Here is a 27523-nt window from a genome sequence, read left to right on the forward strand (position 1 = left end):
ACAGGTTGATTGCTGGTGGTCCTTAAGGGAAGGAAAAAGAATTAAGTTGCTTTATTCAGACAAATATGCACAGGTCACTTACACTTTCAAACATTCATACACACACATTCTCTCTGGCCAGGCCACACCTTCAGTCACTATCAACTCCACATATATTCATACATGTTTACATATATACTCATACACTTATATACATGCTACAGAAAAGAAATACTAAGCATAGATAGCTTGTCATTTTTCCCTGTAATGGAGAGTATTTTTCATAAGTGCCTTATGCAATGAGTTTCTAAGCAGAGTTACACCATTGCAAGAAGGTTTACTCACCAAAGTTACAGCCATCTGCAAAAATTGTATTCCTTACTTAGTGTCCTGTAATTGGAGTCCACTTATCAAAGTCTAGTGTGTTGCTGTCCCAAGGGTAGAATCACATGAACAGACCACAAGGGATACACAGAATAACAATACATATTTTATTGGACATTTCAGCATCTTTTATACAGAAAACACAATAATGATTTACCACGGTTTCTCATTCCCACCAGGTGCTGTTTACTTAGCCATAGCCTGTCTTGGTTCAAGGAGACCTGAAAGTCCTTGCAGACTGAGAAACCTGTCTGCAGTTCAACTCTTTGGTGTGATACCTAATTAAACCATAAATAAAGTTATTTCTCATGAGTAAAGAAATAGGACGGCCACTTCCTCAGGTTTGCAGCTTTCTTGGCACAGCACCAGGATCCTCTGCTTGAGACAGTCTGCCTGCCCTTTATCTTAGTGTGTTGAGATGAACACAAATCCTTCACGGCCAGCAGCTAGCAAGCTGGGAGCAGTTGCCTCCTGCCATTTCTCTACAATTTCCCTTTTTATTCTGTAATTCTCCTTCTAAAGGATTTTTGCCATAAGGTACACATTCGAGAAGTATGTTTATGGGAGCAACATTCATAAACAGTCAATCCAGTCTCCTCATGACATTTCTCTGCACACCTCACTCCAGAAATCTCCAGGTCCTCTTTGGGGGACTCCTCTGGATTTGGAAATCCCTCTCATGTGATGTTGAATTCCCCATGTTAGGAAAAAGGAGGCAGTGGTGCTAGTGACTGTTCCTGAAGGATTTTGCCACCAGGGATTTGCATGCTCAAGAAGCACAGGCCTGACCACAGATGTGAGAGACTGGCAGACATCCCAGTGACTTCTCAGTGGGAGCTGTGTTACCAGGTCCTTGATGAGAAACTAAAAGGTCATTCATTGCCTACACCCAACTGGGATGCCAAGGTGCAGAAATTCTCAAAGAATTAAATACGAAAGCAAAATGACTCATTTATAACATATTCTTAGTACACTTTAATTAAAAAGGGAAAACAGAAGTAAATCTAAAAGTATTTTGATAAACATTACTTATTAATTAAATTGATAATGCTAATATTGGCTTTAGCCCTGTGTCCCTTCATGTTGATCATCGAGTATTATAAAAGAATATTGATGATTCTAAAAATATTAGAAGACCACAGAACAATAATCATCTTTTTGTCATGATGGAATCATTTCACAGTGTTATTTGCCCTTCATTTTTTTAAGGCCCCAGTCATTCAAAAATACTTATGGAAAAAATACTTCATATCTGGTCATAAAAGCAGAGGTCAGCACCTTCAAAACTGTTCCTGGCTAAAAGAAATGCAGGGACAAAAAGAGAGCAGAGAGTGAAGGAAAAGCCATCCAGTCCTTGGCCAAACTTGTGAGGTTCAACACTAAGAGCTAAAGATTCTATTGACCTTGGTAAAAACTAACAATAATAAGGTTTTAAGATTTTTGGTGAAAACTAATGTCTCATATACATTTCAACAAAATTGCTTCTGTTGGCTTGTGACTTTCTTTCCCATGGTATCATATTATAAAAAGCTGTGAGAAATACACTCAGGGATGGCGTGCTATTGACCTATAGCCCTCTGATTATCTGTATCTTTTATCTGTTTTCTATCTTTCCTGCAATCATCCTCACTACCCCCTCAGAGGATTGCTCAACTTCATACCAGCTAGACCATTGCACCCTCTGAGAGGCTCTACCAGGAGCTGACTGAGACTGATACAGATACTTAAAGCCAACCACTGGACTGAAGTCGGGGACACCTATGGAAGGGTTAGAAGCAGCATTAAAGGAGCTGAAAGGGATGGCAACTCCAAAGGAAGACTAACAACATCAACTAACCTGGACCCTAGGAGCTCCCAGAGACTAAGTCTCCAAAAAAGATACATTGGATGGTCCATAGCCCCCAGGTCATGCATAGCAGAGGACTACCTTGTTGGCCTCACTAGGAGAGGATGCACCTAATCCTGTAGAGACCTAAAGTCCAAGAGAAGGGAAATACTCAGAGTGGGGTGGTTTAAGGATGGGGGTTGGAGGAACATCTCTTCAGAAGTAAAGAAGAGAGGGTATGGAGTGAAGAACTCTAGAAGGGGGAAAAAGGAGGGACAGCATTTGTAATATAAATTAATAATATAATTTAAGAAAGAGAAAAAAGAAAATAGAGGTAACTAATACTGATGTGATTCAGTTTATGTTTAAGATGTGAGAACCAGCTCATACCTGAATACTTATTTAATGTAGAACAATTCATGATTTCCCAAGCAAAATATGCCTCAATTGTCATCTTAGATGTCACCACACATTATGAACTGAAGATGATTTTAGCAGATTGTTAATGATGCAGACACTGTAGATAGCATGTTCTGTGTTCCTCGTGATTGCTAGGACAAACTCTCTACCCAGGACACAAAACTACTGGCACTGTGAGGTGTAGCTGTTGGGCTTGCTACAAATCGACTTCCTCACTATGTAACCCCTGCCACTGCTGAACCCATTGTCACTCAGGAAACCATGTTTTTCATCTCCTCCGATGGGAACCCTAAAGCAAATAGAAAGAAAAAAGATTTCTGCAGAGTCTGCCATTGCATTCACTCCTGCAATCATCTCTCTCATCTTCTCCACTTATTTACAATATGGATCAGAAGCACAGTCCACCACACTCCCATACACTAGTTTTCATGTAGGAATTTTTACATCATCAGGGGTTGACTTGATCAGGACACCTCACCTCTGTCACTCACACATGTTGAACCCTGTAATGTGTGTACAATGTTCGCTGCCATGTTCATGTGAATGGCAGCAGTGGGTGGCCTCACAAGGGTGATTTTTCAGTGCTCTCTTGAACTATTTTACAGATGCATAAATGTGAAAGAAAGGGGTTGGGGATTTAGCTCAGTGGTAGAGCACTTGCCTAGCAAGAGCAAGGCCCTGAGTTCGGTCCCCAGCTCCAGAAAAAAAAGAAAAAAAAGAAAAAAAAGAAAAAAAAGAAAAGTGAAAGAAAATGCATCACTTAGTAAATTGTTGAAAGGTCTTATGGAGGTGGCTGGTTCTGTATTTTACCATTCCAGTACAATGGGTCGGTTCAAAATGGCTGTGCTCACATCCAAAACTGTCTCCAGCGCTCTTTGATGACAAGAACTTAGGGAGATTCTCAAGGTTCCTGGAGTCTCTACTTCCGTGACCAGGTAAAACCATGCAAACAGAGGACTGATAATTTTCAGATTTGCAGTTCTGAAGCAGCTTCCTAGGGTTTTAGAGCCCTTGATGGCCAACAGCAGGCCTGGGTACATCACACCAGGGAAGTTATCATCAACTAAAGATTTTCAAGAGGTGATGCAGTATCTACACTTGATGCCATGGTAGTGATAAATATTTGGAGTGAAATAACAATCTCTAAATATGTCAAGGAGATGGCTAACAAAAGGGAGAGGATCCAATTGATTTAAAATTTTCAGGAGGTGGAGTTTCCTAGAGATTGGCCATCGCATGAGGCACACAACTTATATCCAGGGCATACTCCCAGCCGAAGCCTCCATTTTTTTCTTCCTTCCCAGTACATGATCATCTTATAGCCACAACACACACACACACACATACACACACACACACACACACACACACACACACACACACACACATCACATAAACACAGTAGAAGAAAAAACATTGTGAAACATACAAGTTGTTATATGCAGTGTTGTCTGTCCACTTCCAAGGCTGTGATGATGACTCTCTGTGCAGACCGATCCAGTAACCCGAACTCCCTTTGTGTCTCTTTAGGAAATTCTGTCATAAAACACAACAAGCTGAGAATGCATGTGTCTCTGTTTCAGATGATCCTGGAATCTCTCCACAGCTTCCTCTAGAGATAACAGGAGGGAGGAACTGAGGGGCACAGATTAGGAGCTGTACTAGTCACCAGTGGTCAGTGGATCCACTTGACATCTGTAATTCTAAAGACCCTCATTTGAACTAAAGTACCCAATATAACAACATGTTCCTGTGTGGCCAGGAGAGGTCTGGGTTAACCTTCCACTGCAGTTATTAACAGTTGTCTCCTGTATACAACATGGGTCAGCTTAGAGGAAAACGCCCATGACCATGCGGTATCCAGTAAAATGGCAGATCTGACCTTCCAGCTGACTGTGAGCGCTGTGTGAGAGAATGTTTCCTGGATGTCTCAGGGCTCCAGTCAGGAGTCAAGCATCAGCCAATGACACGCACTCACACGAGCCCCAGGTCTCCACGTGCGTGGGATGGGATCCTTCCTCATGCTTCAGTGGTAACCTCTCTATCTCAAGGGAGGGCAATATGCAACAGAACAGACAGACAAACCAATCCCTGCCCCCTTCTTACCAGCTCCTCCTCGGTGTCAAATCGTGCTAGCTCGGCCTCTTGTGCCTTACAGAGGGTCTGGCTGAATGTCCAGTTACTTGGCGTTTCATTAAAATAATAACATTTATTTCCAACTCCTATCCAGTTTCTCGGGCAAGCAGCGTAGGTTTTTACGGTTAAGATCTGTGGTGTCTTTTTTACTAAAATGCAGACAATACAAGGAATCATAACAAGCATGTCTTCTCTCTTTATGGAATTCCCTCCTGAGCTCTGCTGTGAGGTGTGAATTGGATTATAGCTCTCCTAACTGATCTCATGGAGTCCTCTTCTAAGCATGATGGGCCTTTATCTAAAGGCCTCACACCTTGGGCCTTTGTCCCATCCTCCCTCAGTGTAGGGCTCCCCAGTGGGCATTTCTACAATAGCCTCACTCCTGAGCTTTGGATGACTGATTACTACAGTAGGGATGGCTACAGCAGCAGGCACTCTGGATGGACGACTATTGACAGACAGCCTACTAATTGAGATAGCAGTGAGGACTTTGCATAGGTAGTGTACACAGTGTGGGTCACTCACACACTTAAGAGGACAGTGCAAGATTTTAATTACAGTATGATGAACAGTGTGGTACTAAAATCCTATAAATTTATTAGTACAGAAACTTTCCTTTTAATACTTTCAAAATGCAATTGAGCCTGATAACATTGAGTCATGGTGGGAGGCACTGTATCTTTCTGGCGATATTACTCTTCTCTGTCCTCACCTTTGAGATTTGCTCTTGTGATTCTCTGCCTTGGACAGTCCCCCCAGGTGTACCATGTCCCCTGCATCACTGTCTAGAGCCTGCTGGATGTCAGCTTCCCAGGGAGGCTGAGCCTGGCTTCCTGTGCACACCACAGCCTGTGCTGTTCCTTCACTACATCTTCCTGCTGGAACCTAAGTCCCCAGAGAACAGGAACTTCCAGGTGTTTTCTCTGGAGCCCTTCCCACAATGCCTGGCTCACAGCGCTCAGTGAGTATAACTGACAATGTGGATGTGGACAGAGGGACGCAGGATTTGGAGAGTGAGTCACTCACCTGACAAAGCAACAGAAAGAGCTACTACAGCTACACTGAGGACCATGATCACTCCATAGCAGCAGGGAAGCTTAGCAGGAGACTCAGGGGAGATGATTCTGGGAAGATTTCCTTGGAGCATTTTACCTGTAAAATATGAATATAATAATGCCAATTTCAGTAATTTGTTGAGTAAAATAAAATAAATTCATCACATACCTGCTTAACAATTGCCTATAAATTCCTGCAAGGCTTCTTCCAACCCTTTTAGAGAAGGCCCTGGTCTACAAAGGATATCATTGGTAGAAAGAAGTATAGAGAGGATGGAAACAGAGTTTCTGCCAGGGACTCTTCTGGTGACTGAACACTGGGTGAATAGTGAAAGTTCAATAGTAGAGGGAGTGGAGATTCTAGTGAAATGCAAACAACTGAACTCCAGATGTAGATCCATGAAAAGAAACCTGGTTAAAAGGAATAATGGAAACATTAGAAATAAACATTGATGTTATTAGACGTATTAACAAAATCAGAAAAGAGGGGAAACTATAAATATCTCAATAAATAAGTAACATTATGTGAAAAATAGCAGTGCAAGGAACTTCCTGAACCCTACAAAAGTTATCCATTAACAGCAAAATAGTAAATCCAACTTCAGTCGGCTTCAGTCTCAATGGTACTATTGTGAATGTTTCCCAGCGATCAGGAGCAAGAGTCGGATGTCTGTTCATTACTCCATGTAGACTTTTGCCAGAAGGTCCTCACCAGGACAAAGAAATAGGGTCAGGTGTCTGGAGAATGGCTCAGCTGTGAAGATCCCTACACCTCTTCCACAGAACCCGGGTTTGAGTCCTATGACCCACAAGGTAGCTGACAACACTGCATGGCTCCAGTTCCGGGGCTCCATTGCCCCTTCTGGCTTCTGTAGGCCCCGGGCATTCATGAGATGCACAAACATGCAGGGAAACAGCCATGCACATGAAAGGAGTTTCTTGAAGAACGAAAGAAGCTTTACACTTCTCAGAAACAGGTGAAACTCTTTCTCTTCACACATGACATGGTTCCGTCTACATAAGAATTCTAACCCATCTGCCAAAGATGACTGGATATAAAAAATGAGTATACAAAGCTGTAGGATGGGGTGTCACTGGTAAAATCAGTTATATTTTCCTGTCAAGTGGAAATTAGTATCTTAGCACTCTTTACAGTAATGACAAAAAAAGCATAAAATTACAAGTATAAAAATGGGATGTTCATAATCAGCATAAGAAAACTACGTGTAAAGCCATGAAGAAATAAAGATAGAAGTTGGCTCAGTGGATAAGAGTTAACTTGTTAACTTGTTATTGCAGAGGACCTGGGTTCAACTCTAGCACCCATATAACAACTCCCACACCTCTGTAATTCCACATTGTGGAAATCTGACATCTTTTCATGACCTTGGTGGACACTAGGTATACACAAGGTCCATAGATATCTATGCAGGCCCAACACTCACTCATGTTACATTTGGAAAATAAAAGATGAAAGAAATCAAGGTAGATATAAACACCTTGATGTGTAATGAACTAGGAGCTCTCCATATTCTTCATATGTCAACAATTCCTGAACAAGTTTATATGTGCAGCATATTCCTGGGGAGTGGTTGCCTTCAAAAAATGTAATAACACCAAATTATATGATAAGTTCTGTGAAAATTAAAAAGACAACAGAATATTCAAACATGATTCTGAAAAGGAGAAGGTCAACATCAGAAAGATCACAGGGCCTAATCAGCCTAGTGCTATCAACAGAGTAGGCACTGAAACAGCACAGCAGAAAACAGGACTCCAGAATGACATCAAATACATGTAGGCAGCTTAACAGATGAATGATTTTAAAGCAGGGAAAGGGTGACATCACTTGAGTATGTGCCACTGAAACAACCTGCTGACTGACTGCTAAAAAAGGGAAGATTCAAGACCACTACAGTCTATCTGTGGACTTATAGACCCAAGTACACGGCTTAATATTGTAAAGTCATTTCATTTTTAGAAAGGTAAGGGAGAATGTTTGTGAACTTTGCTTGGGCAAAAATCATCTCAGATAAAAGAGCAAAATGACTGTGTGCTAGCAAGATGGTTAAACATTGATGTTGATGTAGATGTTGAAATAGATCTAACACCTTTTGGAGGCAAAATTGTGCAGCAACTACAAAGCTGTTTGTACATGTAAAATATGACACACTCCCATCCTGCCCACATGTCCCCATGCTGGAAAGGACAGCCTGCATTTAAATTTCAAGAAATCTCTATGTGACTGTTTGCAGCAGCTTAAGGGTCCCTGTACAAATGACACATTTGTGACCATTGAAATATCCCCAAGCTGATGACAAGGTAAACCTCTCAACACAAGAAACTACTCCAACCACATGCCTGTGTGCCCTTTCTCATGCCACTTTAACAAGACAAATGTCCCATAGGCTCCTAACCCAAAATGTCTGTATACTAAGCCAGCCAGCAAGCTTATGCAAACTCGAGGTCAGAGAGCTACAGGATGTGGTCCCTTTGCAGTTACATTTGAGCAGAGACCACCAACTGCCACTACTCGCTTCCTCCTCTCACTTCTCTACAAGTTTCCTTCCAGCTTTTCATAACCTCTCTGTATAACATTTGCTGGTGAGATTCTTGAGAAATTCTGAATTGAGAGCAGAGTTCTGGGTCAGCAGGGCTGTGCATACGGTCTCTCAGCATCTCCCCGAAGTGCTTGTTCCTGACAGGCTACTGCTCGGCACTGCACTGTGAGTGATGAGCTGAGGAGGTTGCTCTGACAAGATGGAGGAACTGAGGCAGGATTCTCTGCTCCATGGATCCACTGTACGGCGTCTGCAAAGGTGAGTACTTAAGGCTGCAGCAGGGGAGCAGTGAGTGAGTCTCCAATAGACAATGGGGAGAGCAGGGTAGGGGAGGGGGTCTGCATATACTTTTAATATTGTTTTAGTCTTATTTATTTTATGTGTAAGAATGCTTTTTGGCCTTTATGCATATGTATGTATGTATGTATGTATGTATGTATGTATGTATGTATACTCCATGCATGCCTAGTGTTAGTGGAGCTCAGAAAATATGTTGGATCCCTGGAATTGGAGTTAGGGGTGGGTGTGAGAGCCACCATATGGGTGCTGGGAATCAATCCCTAGTCCTCTGCAAGAGAAATAAATGTTCTCCATGGTTGAGCCAACTCTCCAGACTCTATATATATATTGATGATGAATGCATGATTCTATGTTTCAAAATTGAGGGAAAAGTATGCACGTGTATTAATTTTCCTAAGTGCAGATTATAGCTTTTACAAAGTTTCCACTGACTTTAGCCATTGCATTTTCCTCATTTTCACACACATAAAACACCAGGAAGCTTCTATCTCATGAACAAGGAAGAAAAAGGATACTTAGGATGAGAAGGCTTTAAGCACTGAACTGTGTGTGGCCTTTGGAATTTGGATCCACACAGAACTCTCACAATTCATTCTTAATAGTTATAAAAAGTATTTAAAGACAGCATAAGAACTTCTCATGTGCTCACTTCCTGCTCCAGCATTTCTCAGCCATGAGTTGCTGTGAGCAATGGAGTTTCCCCTGTGAGTGCTCCTCTGATATCCTCACACTCCCTACAGAAAGCACATCTTGGGAGATTTCTAAACCCCTTCATATTGTAAAGGAGTGGTTTCATTGTGATTTCTAGTTCTGCATCATGCTTTAAAAAAATCTTTCTGAATCCAAGAAAACAGTGTAAACTCCTGTCTGATTTTAGTGATCTCCTCTAGGATGAACAATGTTGGAATTTCTGTGCCTGACTAATCTGTCTCAGCATGTCACCCAGGTGCACCCAGTTTGTCACAAAAGACATCGCCCCAACGTATGTTATGAATGCATAACATTCCATCATATATGAGTTCACAATTTTTCCACACTCATCCACTAATACATTCTGATGTATCTTTCATTGGAGCCTCCGACTTGGCCGATATCCCCCATTGCCACCACCCCAGCTATGGCACCAAAAGCCCAGTTCAGCATTGCTGGCAGCTGTAGCACCCTTCTCCCCTAGCTAAGTGACCTCACTTGGGCATAAGCCCAGCTTGTGGCAGACAGGTCATTTTCCTTCACCTACAATCTATACACAAAACTTCCTTGTCACAGCCGGGGCAGGACTTCTGTCTTGTCCTCTGAGACTGGTGAACTTGCCCTGGAACGGTTGTGAAATAAATATGCTTTTCTGCTTTTAATTCAGCTTGAATTTGTGTATGAAATGAGCAGAGAAACCCATTAGTGTGTTCCATGAGCTACTACTGTAAACAGTGTTACAACACACAAGCAAGTAAACATATCTCTTACCAGGGGATGGCGGAGTAGAGAGGGAGTACACAATATTTTCTATAATGTGGTTTCAGATCTGGGGTTCAAAGGCACGGAAGGATGAATACTGCTCAGGATAATGTACACTATGTCTAAAGCCAGCCCAAGGGATATGGAGAATAGTCATCACAATGACCCAAGAGCATGATCATTAATTTTAATGTGTCAATCAAAACACCACATCTTACTCTGGCTTTGAACTGTTGGACTTGCTCACCAGCAGGGGCCGCACTGGCGGGAGATGAAAAAGCCGCCATTTTAGGATTTTGCCATTTTAGAATTTCACCATTTTATACATTATTGCTTAGTCAGGGGTCTCTTAGGGCCCTCTGGTGGCCATCTAGACCCTAGGCCCTCAGAAGCGCCTGGCTTATCTGAGAAACAATAGTATTTATTACTCATGAGATTTCTCTTTGGGTATTAGTCAGAGGAGGTCAAAGGTTAGAGAACCTGTGGTTCTTCGAGAAAGCCTGGTCAGAGCCTGGTAGGCTGACAGCAAATACAGTGACTTTTACTGAATTCAGTTGCTTTATGGACCTTGGCCACTGCTGTGAGGACCAGGTTGCTGTTTTTATCCCATAGAAAAGTCTGAAGAGCAAAGGAAATCTTTATTTTTGTAAGTTTTCCCACCACAACAGGAGCTCTGACTTACTGTGAGGAATTCTTGACTTGGTAGAACCTGACAATGACTCAGAGGCAGAGGCTGCAGACAGACCACAGCTGCTACTCTGCCTCAAGGAGGTCTGTTCTTCATCCTGTGTAAGGGTCCTGGAGAGGAGTGGAGGAGCATCCTGTAGGTGTGCACTGGACGGCATTGATTACGTCCCTAGGATTCAAGGGAGACATGGTTAGATCTCCCTCCCCTTCAGCTTGTCCCCTACCTCCCAGAACAGAGTTTCCAACCATCACAGCAGGTAGGCTGTCCAGTCTGGAGGAGCTTGGCCTGAGATTCTAGGGCTGACACTAGGCCCTTGATCTAGCAATAATGGTGAACTCTGTGCTTCAAGAAATTTGCTATTTTATTCCTAATCAAAAATATTAAGTTGGGGGTGGTTCATGTCTCAGCAGTGTAGGGCACTTGCTGTCCTTGAAGAGAGAGGACTTGGTTCATTCCCAGCACCCACAGGGTGGCTCACAATTGTCTAAGTTGGCTTCAAGCGAATTCAACACTTTTTTCTGACCTCTGTGCATGCATGACCAGGCATGCCCGCAGTGCACACAGACATACAGGAAAAGCACCCATACACACAAAATATACTTTTTTTTTTAAGTTAAAGGGGAAGAGAGTTAAAGAATAAAATACATTTTTTTTTCAAAATGGAGAAGATGCAGTTTTAAGCAGAAATCTTCAATGTTCTTTTGTCATTATTTATTTTGAACTAAAACTGTAGATGGCTTTGCAGGTGGGATAAATCTCACACCAGACCCTACTGAAAAGAAACCTGAGATACAGTATCCAACACTAGGACCAAGATTGTTCGCTGAGGCCACAAGAGTCATTTAAGGCCAGAAAGACTATACCACACACCAGTGTCCTAAGGAAGAGGGAGAATTTCTGACAGCTTGGAAGTTTGGGGAAGGAGGAATACACCCCTACTGTGGAGTCTGAAATGGGAGGTGGGGTTTGGAGGCAGGGCACTTGAGGTGTGGGCTGGGTGCCAGGATGAGACTGAGCCCATCCAAGGTCATCCAGTGAATCCTGGAAGAATCCGGAAACCTACTTAAAAGGGCCATTTTACTGAGCAGAAGTAGGGAACTCAGAATCAAGTATGTGGAAGGCAGCAAGGCAGTGGAAAACTCGGTCATTCTGAAAGGGAAATTCTCCAAGGAAAATCTGAGGGATTCAGTAAGACTGCTGTGCCAGGACAGGGTGCATGGGGCCAGGGGTGCGGAAGGGGTTGGGGGTTGGGGATGGAAGATGATAATTTCAATCTTAACACTTTACAACACCTGCCGCTGCCCCATGGCTGCTGCACTTTCATTACTCTGAGTGATCAAAGGAAATCCCAGCCTCACTGCTTCTAGGGTGCAAGTTTATAGCACTTTCTGAAAGTTAGTGGAGTGCAAATTCCAGATGCCTGGGAAGAGGATACAACAAGTTTGCTGTTGGTTGCACTTCCCCCAACATATTTAAGTAAGAAAGACCATACTAGAAAAATACATTCCTACCCCCTGCAGAGCTCCCCACCCCACCCACCACAGCCACCACCCATCTATAAAAACCAAGGTGGCAGGCTAACAGGAGTGAGCTTCAGCTCCTTTCATGAAACTCCCTTCTCTCCCTTTAGTTTAGTTTACATTTCATTAAATACATACGGTTTTCTCCTGTTTCCAAGCAATCTGGGGAGGGAGGATCTGCACCTTCTTCTTGCTGAAGCAATGAGCCTCTGATGAATGAAAACATTGAAAGAACCTGATATCCTGTGGGTGGAGTTTTAAACCAGCTGACCTGTGATTGGGCTCCTACCTAGATCTGACCATGGGCTCCAGAAATGAAAATAGGGGGCGGGATCAATGACGGAAAAGCATGCTATCCTGTAAAGGAAATAAACAGAACTGAGAAATTTTTCCGATTTTAACGGTACATGCTTTTTTTTTTTTTTTTTTTTTTTAAATCGAAACCATTTTTATTGTGTGTGGTGCCAGGGATCAAACTCAGAGCCTCTTACCTCAGAAGTGGCCAGTCTACCACTCATCTGTGACATTGCACACCAATCAGTTATATCTCTATTCACTTCAGAAATATCACTCAACCTTTCTCTGTTATGCCTGTCTCCTTTCTTTTAGCCTCACCAAAACTTTGCTGTTAACAACAATTTCTTTTTTATATTACTAATTATTTTATATATTTACATTTCAAATCTTGTACCCATTATTCCTGGTCTTCCACAAACCCATCAAATCAACTCCACTCACCGTTGCGTATAAGAGGGTTCGTCCCCAGGCAACCTGCCCACTCCTGCCTCACACCTCTAGCATCTGCCTTTTTGGGGCATCAAGCCTCCACAGGACAAAGAGCCCCCCTCCCACTGATGCAGGATAAGGCCATCCTCGGCTACATATGTAGCTAGACACATAGACCCAGACATGTATACTCTTTGGACTGTGGTTTGGTCCCTAGGAGCTCAGGGGGTGTGGGGTCCGGTTAGTTAATACTGTTGTTCTTCCTATGGGGTGGCAAGACCCTTCGGCTCCCTCAGACCTTCCTCTGACTATTCCATTGTGGCTCCTGGCTCAGTCCAGTGGTTGGCTGTGAATATCTGCTTCTGTCTTAGACAGGCATTAGCAGAGACGCTCAGAGGACAGCCACAGCAGGCTCCTGTCTGGAGCAGGTCTTGGCATCAGCAACAGTATAGGGGTTTATTGTGTGTAGATGGAATGGATCCCAAGGTGGGGTGGTGTCTGGATGCCTTTCCTCAGTCTCTGCTCTGTTTTGTGTCCCTGCATTTCCTTTAGACAATTCTCAATGGAAATTGTTGAGATTGGTGTGTGGCCCCCTGCCTCAACTGGGGGGCCATATCTACCGAATGGCGGTGCTCTCCTGAGGTTCTACCTCCCCACTATTGGGAATGTGGCTAATGTCATCCCCATTAGGTCCTAGGAGCCACTTGCATCCCTGGATATGGCACTTTCTTGTGGTTTCCCTCCTCCCTCCGTTCCCCACCACACCCCAAGTGCTACGTATTTCTATTCATTCTCCTGACCCTCTGGACTGCCCTCCTGTCTCTTCCCATACCTGATCCTGCCATCCCTTTTTACCTCCACCTCCTCTCTCCCACCCATTCCCTTCCTCTTCTGCCTCTCATGATTATTTTGTTTCCCCTCCTAAGTGAGATTGAACCATCCACACTTTGGCCATCCTTCTTGTTCATCTTCACATGGTCTGTGAGTTTTATCGTGGGCATTCTGAGCTTTTGGGCTAATAACCACTTATCAGTGAGTTCAGGCCATGTATGTTCTTTTGTGTTTGTGTTACCTCACTCAGGACGGTATTATCTAGGTCAATCTACTTGCCTCACAAATTCATGAAGTCCTCATTTTTAATTGCTGAGGGGTTGCATTGTAAAAATATAAGACATTTTCTATATCCATTTGTCTGTTAAGGGACATCTGGGTGGTTTCCAGCTTTTGATTTTTATACAAAAGGCTATTACCAACATAGCTGAGCAAGTGTCTTTGTGGCATAATATAGCATCTTTTGGATATATGCACAGGAGGGATGTAGCTGGTTCTTCAGGAATTCCACTGGCAATAGAGGAGTGTTCCTCTCCCTCCACATCCTGACAATCATCTACTCTTCCCTGAGTTTTTATCTTAGACACTCTGATTGATGTAAGGTAAAATCTCAGGGTTGTTTGATTTGCATTTCCCTGATGAGTAAGGATGTTGAACATTTTTTAGGTGCTTCTCAGCCATTTGAGATTCCTCAGTTAGGAATTCTTTGTTTAGCTCTGTGCCCCATTTTTTCATTGGGTTTTTTAAATTTTATTTATTGTTTTTTGTACTCTAGCTTCTTTAGTTCTTTGCATATTTTAGTTATTAGCCTTCTATCAGATGTAGGGTTGGTAAGGATCTTTTTCCCATCTATAGGTTGTCGTTTTGTCATACTGACAGTGTCCATTGCCTTACAGAAGCATTTCAGGTTCATGAGGACCCATTTGCCAATTGCTGATCTTTGAGCCTCAGTCATTGGTGTTCTGTTCAGGAAATTTCCCCCTGTGCCACAATGTATTCAAGGCTATTTCCCACATTTTTTTCTATTAGATTCAGTGTACCTCATTTTATGTGGAGGTCCTTGAACCACTTGTACCTAAGCTTTGTACAAGGAGATAAAAATGGATTAACTTGCATTAACTAATACATACAGGCCCCCAGGTAGACCAGCAGTATTTGTGGAAAATGCTTCTTTCTCCCATTGTAAGTTTTGACTTCTTTGTCAAAGATCAGGTAACCATAGGTGTATGGGTGTATTTCTGTGTCTTCAGTTCTATTCCACTGATCTACTTCTCTGTCTCTGTACCAAGGCTGTGCATGCAGTGGTTTTTTTGTTGTTTGTTTTTGTTTTTTTGTTTTATCACTAATGATTTGTAGTACAGCTTGAGATCAGGAAGGTAACTCCTGCAGAAGTTCTTTTACTCTTGAGGGTTGTTTTCACTATCCGAGGTGGTTCGTTATTCCCTGCGAAGTTGAGAATTGCTCTTTCTATCTCTCTGAAGAGTTGATTGGAATTTTTAGGGGGAGTGCATTGAATCCATACATTGGTTTTGGTAAGAAGTAATTTTCACTATGTTAATTCTACTGATCCATGACCGTGGGAAATCTTTCCACCTTCTGAGGTCTTCTTGATTTCTTTCCTCAGATACTTGAAGTTCTTCTCATACAGATCTTTCAATTGCTTGGTTTGAGTTGTATCGAGATATTTTGTATTATTTGTGACTATTGTGACTGGTACTATTTCCCTAATTTCCTTCTCAGCTAGGATATCCTTTATGTAGAGGAAAAATACTGATTTGATTTAGATAATTTTATGCCCAGCCACTTTGATAAAGTTGTTTATCAATTCTAGGAGTTCTCTGATTGACTTTTTGGGGTCACTTATGTACACTAGCATATCATCTGTGAATATAGATACCTTGGCATCTTCCTTTCTAATTTGTATCCTTTTGACCTCCTTTTGTACTCTCATTTTTCTAGCTAAAACTTCAAATATTATATTGAATAGATATGGAGAGAGTAAGCAGCCTTGTCTTGTCCCTGATTTTAGTGGGACTTCTTCAAGTTTCTCTCCATTTACTCTGATATTGGCCATTGGTCTACTGTAAAATGCTTTTATTATGTTTAGATATATGCCTTGGATTCCTGATCTTTCCAATACTTTAACAAGAAGGGTTGTTGTATTTTGTTAAAGGATTTTTCAGCATCTAATCAGATGATCATGTGATTTTTTTGAAGTCTGCTTATATACTGGATGGCGTTGGTGGATTTTGCTATAGTGAACCATCTCTGCATCCCTGAGATAAAGCCTACTTGATTCTGTTGAATGATCCCTTTGATGTGTCCTTGTGTTGCAGTAAATCTGTATCCTCAATAAGCCTGTGCAAGCCCACAAACCTCAGTTACACTATTTATAAGGTATATGCCCAGGTTAGTTAAATCTTGCACTACATTAATCTATTCCCCAGCTATTAGATCCCTTATTACTTGCAGCCTCTGCAGGCCATGTGATTCTGCTCCATCTTCCTCCAACCTCCTCTCCTCTGTCCGTTTTCCTTTCTTCTCTAAAACCTCCAACCCCACCTTTCCCTTCCACTGTCCAATCACAGGCTCCAGTCTTTATTTTACCAGTTTAAATGGGGAGAAGTTTGACATGAAATCACCTGAGTACAAGATAAACTCATCATCAGGGCATCCTCACTTAGGGAAGCAGAATTAACATCAATACAAACAGCACCAGGGCAACCAAAAACATTTCCTTCTTTCTGTCCAAATAAAAGACTTTTCTCTCAGTTAGAAACTGAGCACAACCATCCTAATCAGGCATATATAAAGTATAAGATACACTTAACACCCAGGCCATCATATTTGTCAATTTAGATAAAGAACTCTATCACCAATCCTAACTTAAAGAACTTGCAATTCCATACCTGAATTGTCTTCTGGTTTTAGCTTGTATTACCATCTAAAAACCATCCTCCAAATTTATATCATCTCTCTCAATGGTCAACAAGTTGAATTGCCTTTGAGACTAAAGCTTATCTTCAACCCCACCATAATCTAAGAATGAGTTAAACATTACCTGAAAATATAGGAAGCACAAAGCATAACTTGCAAAACTTACCCAATTTGTCCAGACAGCTGACTAACCTGGACAGTCCCTCATTCCTCAAAACCTTGGAGCTTCAGTCTTCAGCCTTCTGGCCATGATCATCTGACAGACCTTTGTAAAGCAGAACTATGAAGGAATGCTTACTCTATCTTGGCAGACCTATTAGATGACTATTTCACATAGTGTGTCTTTTCCTGGACAATATTTTTGTCCGTAGATGAACTGAGGCAAATCTTGCCCTACTGGCTATCTTGACACAACTGGAGAAGGTCCACTGATGCTCAATTTTTTTTAAAACAAGAAGTGGGTACTGTCAGGAACAGATATGACCCTAGTCAAATGATCTTTAATAAAGAAATGGCCTTAAATATCATATTGAGTGGAATTCTGATGCGTTCAAAGACTATCTATGTAGAGTATATCTGAATTGATAAACCTTAACTATTCCTAGTCATTCCAATTTGAGTAAATTAAAAATAGTTTCTTATAATCAAATAAGAACATAATGTAGTTATGAGTTTAATATCTGTCATTTATTTGCATTATTCAATCATCATGAACAGTTTGTAATATCAGTTATTAGAAGGACTGGGTCTAAGCCTTATATTCTAGATAAGATGCATAGGCACAGTGACTGTCAAAGAGTAACAATATGCATCAATATAAGAAATTCACACTAATGATAACCTTAGATCTACATCAATCTATAAATTCTGTACCAATGCAAATTTATAACTCCAATTTGCATCAATGATAAAGATTTCTACTAATATGTGGCTATACAATGTTTTGTTAAAGAGTAAATTTGATAACATATCCCTATTTATCTATTCCTCTAATGTCTAGAATATTACTATGTCCCTCCTTCTTTCTTCCACGCACCCTTCCTTTTCCTAAGAAGGAAAGATAGAGAAGAGAAAAGCAAAGGTAGAAATCCCTGAGTCTAAGCTCTCTAGTTTCCTCCCTGTCCAAATCTACAACATTAGCAAATTATCCCTTAAAATGACAACATGTCTACAATTCATAAAATAACCAGAACCATCCATCCCAACCTGAGGGAGTAGGACAACAATCTTCATTTGCTTGTGTCTAGCTTAATTGGGAGGAAGAATTCCCTTCTGGGGCCCAAAGAGAAGTAGGAAAATTGGTATTGTCAAAGGAGGGCAAGCTGGCATCATTTGCCTTCCAGGTTCTATGTGCTGAGAAAGTTCATGGCTGGCATCCTAATTCTCTGAGGGATTGGGCATTTAGCTCAGCGGTAGAGTGCTTGCCTAGCAAGCGCAAGGCCCTGGGTTCGGTCCCCAGCTCCGGAAAAAAAAGAAAAGAAAAAAAAAAGATAATTCTCTGAGCAGAGATACAGGATGTTGTGACTAATTTTTTTAAAAAGACTTATTTATTATGTATACAGCATTCCACCACCATGTGGTTGCTGGGAATTGAACTCATGACCTCTGGAAGAGCAGACAGTGCTCTCAAGCACTGAGCCATCTCTCCAGCCCTGTTGTGACTAGTTTTAAGAGAATGGTGTTCACAGGATTTTGTGCTGTCTAGATGGGCAAATTATATCTTATCAGTTAGATTAGAGGTTGTTGTGTGGTGTGTTCTTTCATGTGGTGACTTAATTGAGTTCAAGATAGTGTATGGTGGCAAGACATTTCGGGCCCACCATGGAATTGGTATTAATGGCCTGGTAACCATTTACCAAGGGATTTCTGACTGAATGGCTCACAGACTGCCCAGTCAGAGGGAGCCTGAGAGAGAAAGCATGAAGCAGTATGCAGAGGAACAATTTCCTTGGTTTGATGCCAAGTGATAGACCATTCTTTTTTAATCTTTGCTGTTAAAATGGTTGTTTTATGTAATTTTGAAGCCTCTGGTACACTTCCTATCAATAACTGGTTAATTTCATTATTACCTTATGTCATAGGGCCTGTAAGGCCTGCATAGGCTCTTATGTTAGTTATATATATAGTGGATGACTGTTATGTCTGATCATTTGCTGTAGCTGACTAAATAGTGGGGTCAATACAGAATTATCCTGAACAAGTTCAACAACCTCTATGTGTAAAACAAGCCTTTCTGCATATTGAGAGTCAGTTATTATAATAAGAGGCCCTTGAAAATCTGATAACACCATGAGTATTACATATGATTCAGATTTTTCAACTGACTTATAGGGACTCTCAGCCATCTTGCTTATATCTTCTGGTTTATATCCTGCCTTTCCTGATTCATTAGCATCAGTGCAAAATGTAAGGGCTCCAGAAATTGGAATTCCTTTAATTATATTATGAAGAATCCAATTTGTTCTTTTTATGAATTGAAGTTGCTTGCTTTCCCTGACTGTTGTTAATTTCTCCCAAGAAATTATTGCCTGCTTTTTGCCAAGGTTCATCTTGTGTCCATAACGAGGCACTCTCTGAGTTAGTAAAAGTTACCACAATTTCATCTGGATCCATTTCAGCTAATTATTGACGTCTCATTTTTCCTTTTAATATCATTGCGGAGATCTTCTCTTTGTAGTATTTTAATTTTTGGGCCAGCCTCTGAAACTGATGTGCTATTAATTTGTATTTTCTACCGCTATAACACATCCCTTCTGAGATGTTAATGGCTACAGCCACATATGGCCTTAAATTTCCTAGCTGACCTTCAGGTCCTGTTCATTTAAACTTTGCTTTATTTTAGATAGTGTTCCAGCTCCTTGAAATTGGATGTCTACTTCTTGAAATGGACACCTTTCAGGCCAAGATTTTGGAGAGGTAATGGTGACATCTCTTCCAGTGTTGGTCATTCCTTCACTCTCAGTATTGTTCAGCTTGGGCTTTTGATTCTTTATAGAAGTTTTGTCCCTGATTTAGGTTTTGTGATTTATCTATAGAATTTGCCTCAGCGTCGGTTCTCTGGTACCACAATGTGTGAATTTAGAGCAGTGGTGTTTAATTGTCCTAAGGAAGAGAGCTCTTTCTGCTTTGGAGACTGCAATAGGCCCTAGGAGATTATTTTCTTTTTGGTAAAGTGATGTCCCATTTGTCCAAGTGTGTATTTGCTCTAGAGAGATCCCACTCCCAGGAATAGGCAGGTGTGGAGGAAAATAGGCTGTGAGTTGACAGAACTTATCTTGAGTTCTTTTGACTGGTGAGAGGTGGATTCAAGAAGATTCCCTGAAGATTACAAGAATCTTAAGTTTACAAAAAGATAAATCCCTCATAACTTGCATTTACCTACCTCAGAACATCTTCCTACACCATTAAACACTTTCTTAGACCCTTAATTTTTTTGGCAGCTTTCATATCCTCAGACCTAATACAAACTCTTCCTATCCCATTACTTACCATGAGACACCAGTTGGTGATCACCAGGTTCTAAATCCTCAGAGACTTGAGAAGGATATATTGTAATTTAAAAGGCCTAGGTGTCATTTAAAATGACAGACTCACCCATTACCCAGACAGTCACCGCACTAGGACCCTGTGATGTCAATGGCTTCGTTGTGCGTACAGGTCTCAGGACAAGATCAATCTTTAGCTGCTTGGCCAGGCGAATCTGAGAGGCCTTCCTGTGGAGGAGGAACTTAGGAGGCTGATCTTGCTTTAACTTAGGCAATGCCAGGCATGCCCAGTGTCCCTGTTGGCTTTTCGTGCAGGCTGGGATTCAGGAGCAGGCAAGGAAATGACATAGTCTTTCCCAGTGGATATCATCTGCAATCCGGACTGAATCCTTTCTTGTGTACGTATCTTCTTGCAGATCTTCAGGTGCCATTACTAGGACTTGGGAGTCTCAGTCATTTTAAGCATCTTATGTTTAAGATTTTAAATGCCATTTTCAGTAGGGCTCTGACAGGTTTGAGGGCTAGAACCTACTGAGCATATCTGGGTAAGACAATTTATGTCTGCTTCTACATATCTGCTCTAAACTGTGCATCTAGCAAACAGAAAACAGGAGGCTAAATAAAGCTTTAATCATTACCTGTATCAGTTCTCAACATGACTTTAAGAATAATTCTGAACACATTAAAAGATATGATCATTTATAAGGTTTGTGGCTATAAACTTGTATCTCTTAGTTATAGTAGATGTTATGAGACTTGAACAAAAAAAAAAACCCTTATATCAATTTCAAAGTATCTTTCTGAGACGGGCTTCCCTGTTCATGTGACATATTGTTGCTCTTAAGAAAGATGGCGGTGAGGCTATAATTTGACTCTCTTTAGTCCCAAAGTCAAGATGGCAACCAGTCATGTGCTGTTCACCCCGTGTGTATACTTTCCTCCTGTCAGCTTGGCAGGCTTTCTTAAATAAGCAAGCAGAGTCATTCACCATCACCATTCAATCAATGCTGGTGTTGCTGTCACTGCCTCTACCACTGCCACCCTCAATCCTGGGGCCACAGTGGACAGAAGGTGAGTAGGGCTGCGAGGTGAGGAAGGGAGGGGCCAGGAGACACCTGGAGCCCTGTGCTCAGTATGGTGAAGGGACAGTGGGAGTTAGAAGAGAGTATAGTTCCCTAAAGTCCTGTATATAGGAGAGTTCAGGTCATTTGTCCAGAGGCCTGCAGAAACTTTTACGATCACGAAGGATGTTATTGCCAAGATAATGAGGTGGCCCTTTATCCAAGGGGTATAATGGCCATAGAACAAGGAAAGACTGGGCCCTTTGGACATATGGCTGGAACAGCACCTATTTAGATATATTATGTAGCAGACATCCCAAGGGTAGCTGAGGATCAGGTTTACACTCAGTGTTAGTCATCTCTAAGTCTAGAAGGAGCCCCAAGGCCTATGATGCAGTGTCCCAAGTCATAACCTGGGGTCTAACAGTAGAGAGTAGTTTTACCTTGGAAAGCCATCTCCAAATCCAAAGGGTTCCGGGAACAAAGACCCGGTCTCTGTTCCAGAATGGTAGGGCTTTCCCTGGTATGGCCTCAGCTTGACAGGACCCAGGAAAGGCACCTGGTACTTCTTAGACTGTGGATGGAAAATGGTGACATTTTCAACTCAAAGGTTGTGCTTACTACACTCCTTAAGGGGAGAGTAGTAAATAAGTGGTCTCTGCACTACTAGGGTTATCCGCTCTCCCCAGGGGTGGGGACCCAACTCCTCTAGGGTTTTTATCAGTGAGAACCAAATCTAAAGTGTGTGTAAACAACTGAGGTTATAATGTCTAAGAATTTCATGGGATTAAAGTCACTGAAAGTTGTAAGATAAAATTATCCAAAGGAATATTTTGATTACAGAGAAATTTAGTGAAAACTGATGTCTTGTGGAAATCAACCTAGAAGCAAAACAACTACACACACACACACACACACACACACACACACACACACACACACACACACAAATGTGAAACGTAACTGCCTGCTGCTTTCAAGCCCTGTAAAACTAAAAGTTTCTCAAAAGAAGCAACAACTTCCACATATCACTCTGTATGGCTGCCCAATTAGCATTTTATTGACCATAGAGGGTTTGAAAAGCTGTGGCCATCTTTAGCCATCCCCCCCCCAAAAAAAAAAGAAAAAGAAAGACAGAGACAGAGACAGAGACAGAGACAGAGAGAGACAGAGACAGAGAGAGACAGAGACAGAGACAGAGACAGAGAGAGAGAGAGAGAGAGAGAGAGAGAGAGAGAGAGAGAGGAAGGAAGGCCATTTATTTGATGCACACTAGTGTTTCGCTGTATACATGTATGTGCATCTTGCACATGCCTGGTAATCATGAAGGTCCAAAAAGAACATCAGATCCCGTGGGAACGGAGCCCTCTCTCCAGCCCTCCATCTCTAGTCCTCTTAATAACTGGTAATTGCTCTTCTCTGTCCCTGATCTTTGTCACTGTCCAGTGACTCAGAAGACGAGCTCTCTCTGGAATGTATTAACAGACAGATAGCTTCCACCTATCCAAGAGCTAAGAGCATCACCAGGTAGCATCTGAGCCTGTGCCAAAGGCTCCCCACTTTGCTGTAACCGTGTCTCCCACATCTCCACCAATGTGCTCAGAAAGTGTCTTCAGGTATGGCTTCCAACAGGACCGTCAAGTATTCAGGCCTCTGTATTTCTAATTGAAGCTTCCTAGTTATGACATACTTGCCTACATATTTCCTACTGTTTTGGAAGAATTCAACTAAACAACTAGACCCCCAGCCCCCGCACTCACCTCTCCTGAAAACAAAGTACAACACTGAAACGCAGCTCCCCCAACTATAATCTAGGCTGCTCTCATGCTCACACCACACTCGCACAGACACTACACTACACAATTACGCCTCTCAACAAAACATTCACAACGCCAGCCCGGGGCAAACATGCACATACAGGGGACTTTACTCACACCTCACTCATATCTAACAACAAATTCGCCCACAATCTGCTCGGGACACTACTACTGGGAGACTTCACACTAACTCCAACACTCCAGGGCCACAGTCAGAGTGGGAAAACCACTCAGCAGCAAGAAAAAACAGGAGTGGACTCCAGGGCATCTTGCCCATTGCTCCTCTCATCAGCCTCCTTCAGATCGAGGCACCTCCTTCTAGGAGTCCATACCGCAGGAGAACTATCCCAGCACCAGCTTTAGATGTCCTTGCCAGGGAGGGCTTCAGAATTTCTACCCATCCATACATGCCCTGGACTAGGATGGGGCAAGATGTTAAACAATGCTACAATTTTCTGTTCTTTAAGTCAAAGGATAAGGAGGGCAGACAAATCCAATTCTCACACTGTTGCATCCATACAAGGTGGTTGCCTTCATTTCGTTTTCTGTTGCGGTGAAAGGCAATTTAAGGAGGGAAGGGTTTATTTCGGGTCTCAGTTCAAGGTCCAGCCCGTCAATGCAGAAATGACGAAGCAGTAGAAGCTGGAGCAGCTGGTCGTGCGGAATCCACCACAAAGAAGAAGGATGAGTGATTGTATCCAACTCACTGTCTCCATTTATACATTGCAGAGTCTATAGGAATGGTCCAGCCTACAATTAAGTTGGCTCCTTCCACGTTCCCAAAGATTTGTTTATTCTAAAGACTCCAAGTGTGCTCAGAGTTATGTCTCATGGGTGACTCTAGAGTCTGTCAAGTTGGCAACTAACACTTATCATCAAAGCTTTGCTCCTTAAAAGATTCAAAAATTACAATGAGCATACAATCTGAAATATTAACATCATGTTGTTCTGAATTCTGGAATGCTTTGTGCAAGTATTAAAATATTGATGCTGTTCAAAAATGGATTCTTATGTCAGCTTGTTGCTGGTTTTTCCTCTGCAACGTGTTAGTCAGACTTCATCTCTGATTATCTGGAAGAAGTTCAAAGCAGAAATTGCTTCTTTGGACTTCATTCCGGAGTTTTAGTCCTAGTGTCTTGCTTCTAGGCCCATGGAGATGGAGAACACACTGGCAGCGAACATGGGAGAGAGCAAAACTCCGCCTGGTGACATGTGGAAGCCAGAGACCACAAAGGAGCCAAAGGTAAGATAGACACACCTCCAGGATCTTCCAACAGGTAGGCTTCATCTCAGGAAGTTGTCCTCACCTCGCTATTGTGAGGCTGTAAATCAGGAAGCCATGAGTGAAACAAGACATTGGTGGAGGCTGAGCCCTCAGGATCCAGTCACCTCTCACAGCACCCATCAATCAAATACAGAGCAAGCGTCCATGCTCAGCCTCTGCAGGGCCCTTGACATCTGAACATAACAGAGGCCACATAGGACTCTACCTAGGTGCCCATGAGTTCCGGCATGGTCATGTGACTACTGTAGTCAACTCAACTAGTAAGACTGTCTTACTGCTATGATTCTAAGAACCCAGGTGTAATTTCCTTTCTTCATTTCATCACAGCAGACAACATTGCCAAAGCTACCATCCGCCTGAGCATCGTGGGATGGAATGGAGGCAAACCAGGGACTCCAAGCAACCTCGGTGGGCACACTGTGAATTCCTATATGGTTGAAAGGAAGTCTGCAGTCCTCTCCCAACAGTCTGTGGGTCTGTCTGTCTATCTGTCTGTCTATAAGCATGCGTGCTTTCTGTGTCAGCCTCAGAACCTCACTTCTCAGGCAAGCATCCCAGCACCTGAGAAACAACTTGAGATCCTCCACCTGTCTCAGGTCAGCCACGTCTCCCATCTCTGTCTGAAATGACTCCAGCCCTGCCGTGTCCCTTGAGTGAAGTCTGGAAAGAAACTAGGCTGAGAGTGGCCAGCTCAGCTCCCTACACTTCTGACCTGCAGGCTGTCATAGAAAACAATGGTTCTTATAATCAATTACTAAATTTTGGAATATTTTCTTTAACTGGGAAAAAAATTCAAATGCAACTATCAAAAATGGACCATATAGCAGAGGACGATGTGGAATGTGGTTAGGAAATGGGGATTTCAACATGAATTCCAGGGATCAAACTTGGGCAGTCGGGCTTGCAAAGCCAATAGCACCTTTGGTAGCTAAGCTACCCCCTACTCTTTCTCATTTGTGCTGAATTCAGTGTGTTGTTTGGGATTAAATTTTTCCCCACTTAATGTGTAATTGTGCATACATATATAAATACATGTGACTTTACATATGTATGAATATGTATATATTTATATATATTTAAATATAAGTATATATCCTGAACGAAATGCTATAGGCTCCATAGCTTTTCAATGAATGAATTTTGAGTGGAGGGGTGGGAATGGGGGAGGAACCGAGTTGTGCTTAGGCTGTGGAGAGGCTGAAGCAATTTGATGTCCTGTACTGCTGCCACCTAAGACCAGGTTGATGTCTGTGGTCCGGGCTGCCACCAGGGGCTGTGTCTGGGTCCCTGGTCCTGCTGCTGTGTCCACGGCCCCTGTGGCCCTTGTTACCACTGAAGGCCATGTTGATGTCTGTGGGCTGGGCTGTCTGGGAGGACAGTGTTGGTGCCCATGACCCTTACTGCCACTGGAGACCATGCTGAGTCTGTGGAACATGCTGGCACCAGAGGCCGCGTGGATGTCATCATCCGTGCTTTCAGCAGATACCATGTGGAGGTTCGTGATCCGTGCTTCCCCTGACTGTAAAGGACAAGGAAGCTCCCTCTTTAGAGGTCCTGAGGACTGCAGACTCACAGATGACAAAGAGGGACATAGAACGTTTCAGTGACAACACCTAACCTCCACCCCCATCCCCCAAAAAGTAACATTCTAAACAGGAAACCACCGAGAGAACTTTTAAAGATTGTGATAAGGACACTGAAATGTAGCTCTCCACAAATGGATGGCACAGGAGAGGGTGGGGGAGGGGAAGGACTCACTCTTCTTTAAGGGACTGGCCACCAGGAGTTTGACTGTACTCCAGTGACTACATGGACAAAAAAATAAGAGAGAGGAGGCCACAATGGTGGGTAATAAGTGTGTGCATGAGGGCGTGGGAGGGCTGGTAAGTAAGGATGATCAGGGTACATTGTGTGAAATTCCCAATAATCAATGAAAAATTATGTTTAAAAGTGGAAAAAATAAAAATAAAGTGTGAGAAATAAATGCAAAATAGTTTTTAACCACTAACAACCCTTCTGTTTGAAGCAATTTACTTTGATCTAATAAAGTAATTGAGGCCAGGTTATACATATACATATGTACATACATATATATCAGATCTGATTCTTACTTTTTTCAACATTGAATAAGAATTTGTTAATCATACAAAATAGTGGGTTTCCTTGTGATGTGGCTATGCATGCACATAACATGTTCTGATGACACTGACCAGCTCTGGTGACACTGACCACACTGACCAGCTCTGGTGACAGTGACCACAATGACCAGCGCTAATGATACTGACCAGCTCATCACCTGCATAGTTCTGCCCCTTCTCCCCTTATTTTTCTAAACGAATAGCCCATATTCTACTTTGGTTAAAAGAGGTTTGTTTTGTTCATGGTTTTGAAGAAGACCCCCCCCCCCGAAAAAAAAAGGAAGTGGATTGGTGTTGTGGCCTCTGCTGAGGACTCAAGCAGACAGCATCCTAGGGAAAGAAGCATGTGAGAGGGAAAGAACACATGGCAAGACAGGGAACTGGAGCCAAGAGGGGAGCAAGAAAGGACCTCCTACCAGGTCCTAATGCATCCACCTCTCAGCCCTGAAGGTGAGTGAGTAAGAATCAAGGGTGCAAACTAGGCATATCCAGGCCTCTGCAATTTTCATTGAAACGGCAACAGGACAATGTAATTCTCAAAGTTCAAGCTTCAGGCTACACAATATGTTACCAAAAAAGTCAAACACACACACACACACACACACACACACACACACACACGCACGCACACCACAATCTCATCATATTCTAAGCAAGTTCACAGTGTTAGGTTGGAATGCGTTCTAAACTATCCCAGAGCATAAAAGACCCCATGGATGTGCATTGAGGGTCTTGGACCTGCATTCATTCACCCATGTCGATTCAACAGGATCCACTACAGCCATGTAGTAGAAGCATCAGGCGGGCTTACACACTGGAAGGGCATGTGCAGAGTGCACGGCATTCTTTACCCTTAGGAAGGAAGAAACTTTAGCTTTGGTCTCTAGGTTGCCTTTGAAAAGGAAGAAGATCTTGAAACTGCA

The 27523-nt window shown here is 42.4% G+C and overlaps 1 protein-coding gene and 1 long non-coding RNA gene across 3 annotated transcripts; one reads left to right on the top strand and one right to left on the bottom strand.

Moving 5' to 3' along the window:
- Positions 1 to 456: 456 nt before the first annotated feature.
- Positions 457 to 12538, bottom strand: Clec2d2 (C-type lectin domain family 2 member D2). The gene is made up of 6 exons (NM_001085402.2): positions 12459 to 12538; positions 10795 to 10968; positions 5771 to 5896; positions 4715 to 4893; positions 4038 to 4144; positions 457 to 2897 (listed from the first exon to the last, which is right to left on the bottom strand). The coding sequence occupies exons 2-6, from the start codon at positions 10955 to 10957 to the stop codon at positions 2771 to 2773; spliced, it is 702 nt and encodes a 233-aa protein (NP_001078871.1). The 5' UTR covers positions 10958 to 10968; positions 12459 to 12538; the 3' UTR covers positions 457 to 2770.
- On the top strand, positions 8297 to 26473 carry LOC100912974 (uncharacterized). Of its 2 annotated transcripts, XR_001837726.3 has the most exons (4): positions 8306 to 8618; positions 19657 to 19730; positions 24324 to 24420; positions 24790 to 26473. It is a non-coding gene; the product is annotated as an uncharacterized LOC100912974 (long non-coding RNA). The 2 variants fall into 2 exon arrangements; XR_001837725.3 differs by lacking the exon at positions 19657 to 19730 and having other exon boundaries at positions 8297 to 8618.
- Positions 26474 to 27523: the final 1050 nt, after the last annotated feature.

Source organism: Rattus norvegicus, chromosome 4, assembly GCF_036323735.1.
Source record: "Rattus norvegicus strain BN/NHsdMcwi chromosome 4, GRCr8, whole genome shotgun sequence".
Lineage (NCBI taxonomy): Eukaryota > Metazoa > Chordata > Mammalia > Rodentia > Muridae > Rattus > Rattus norvegicus.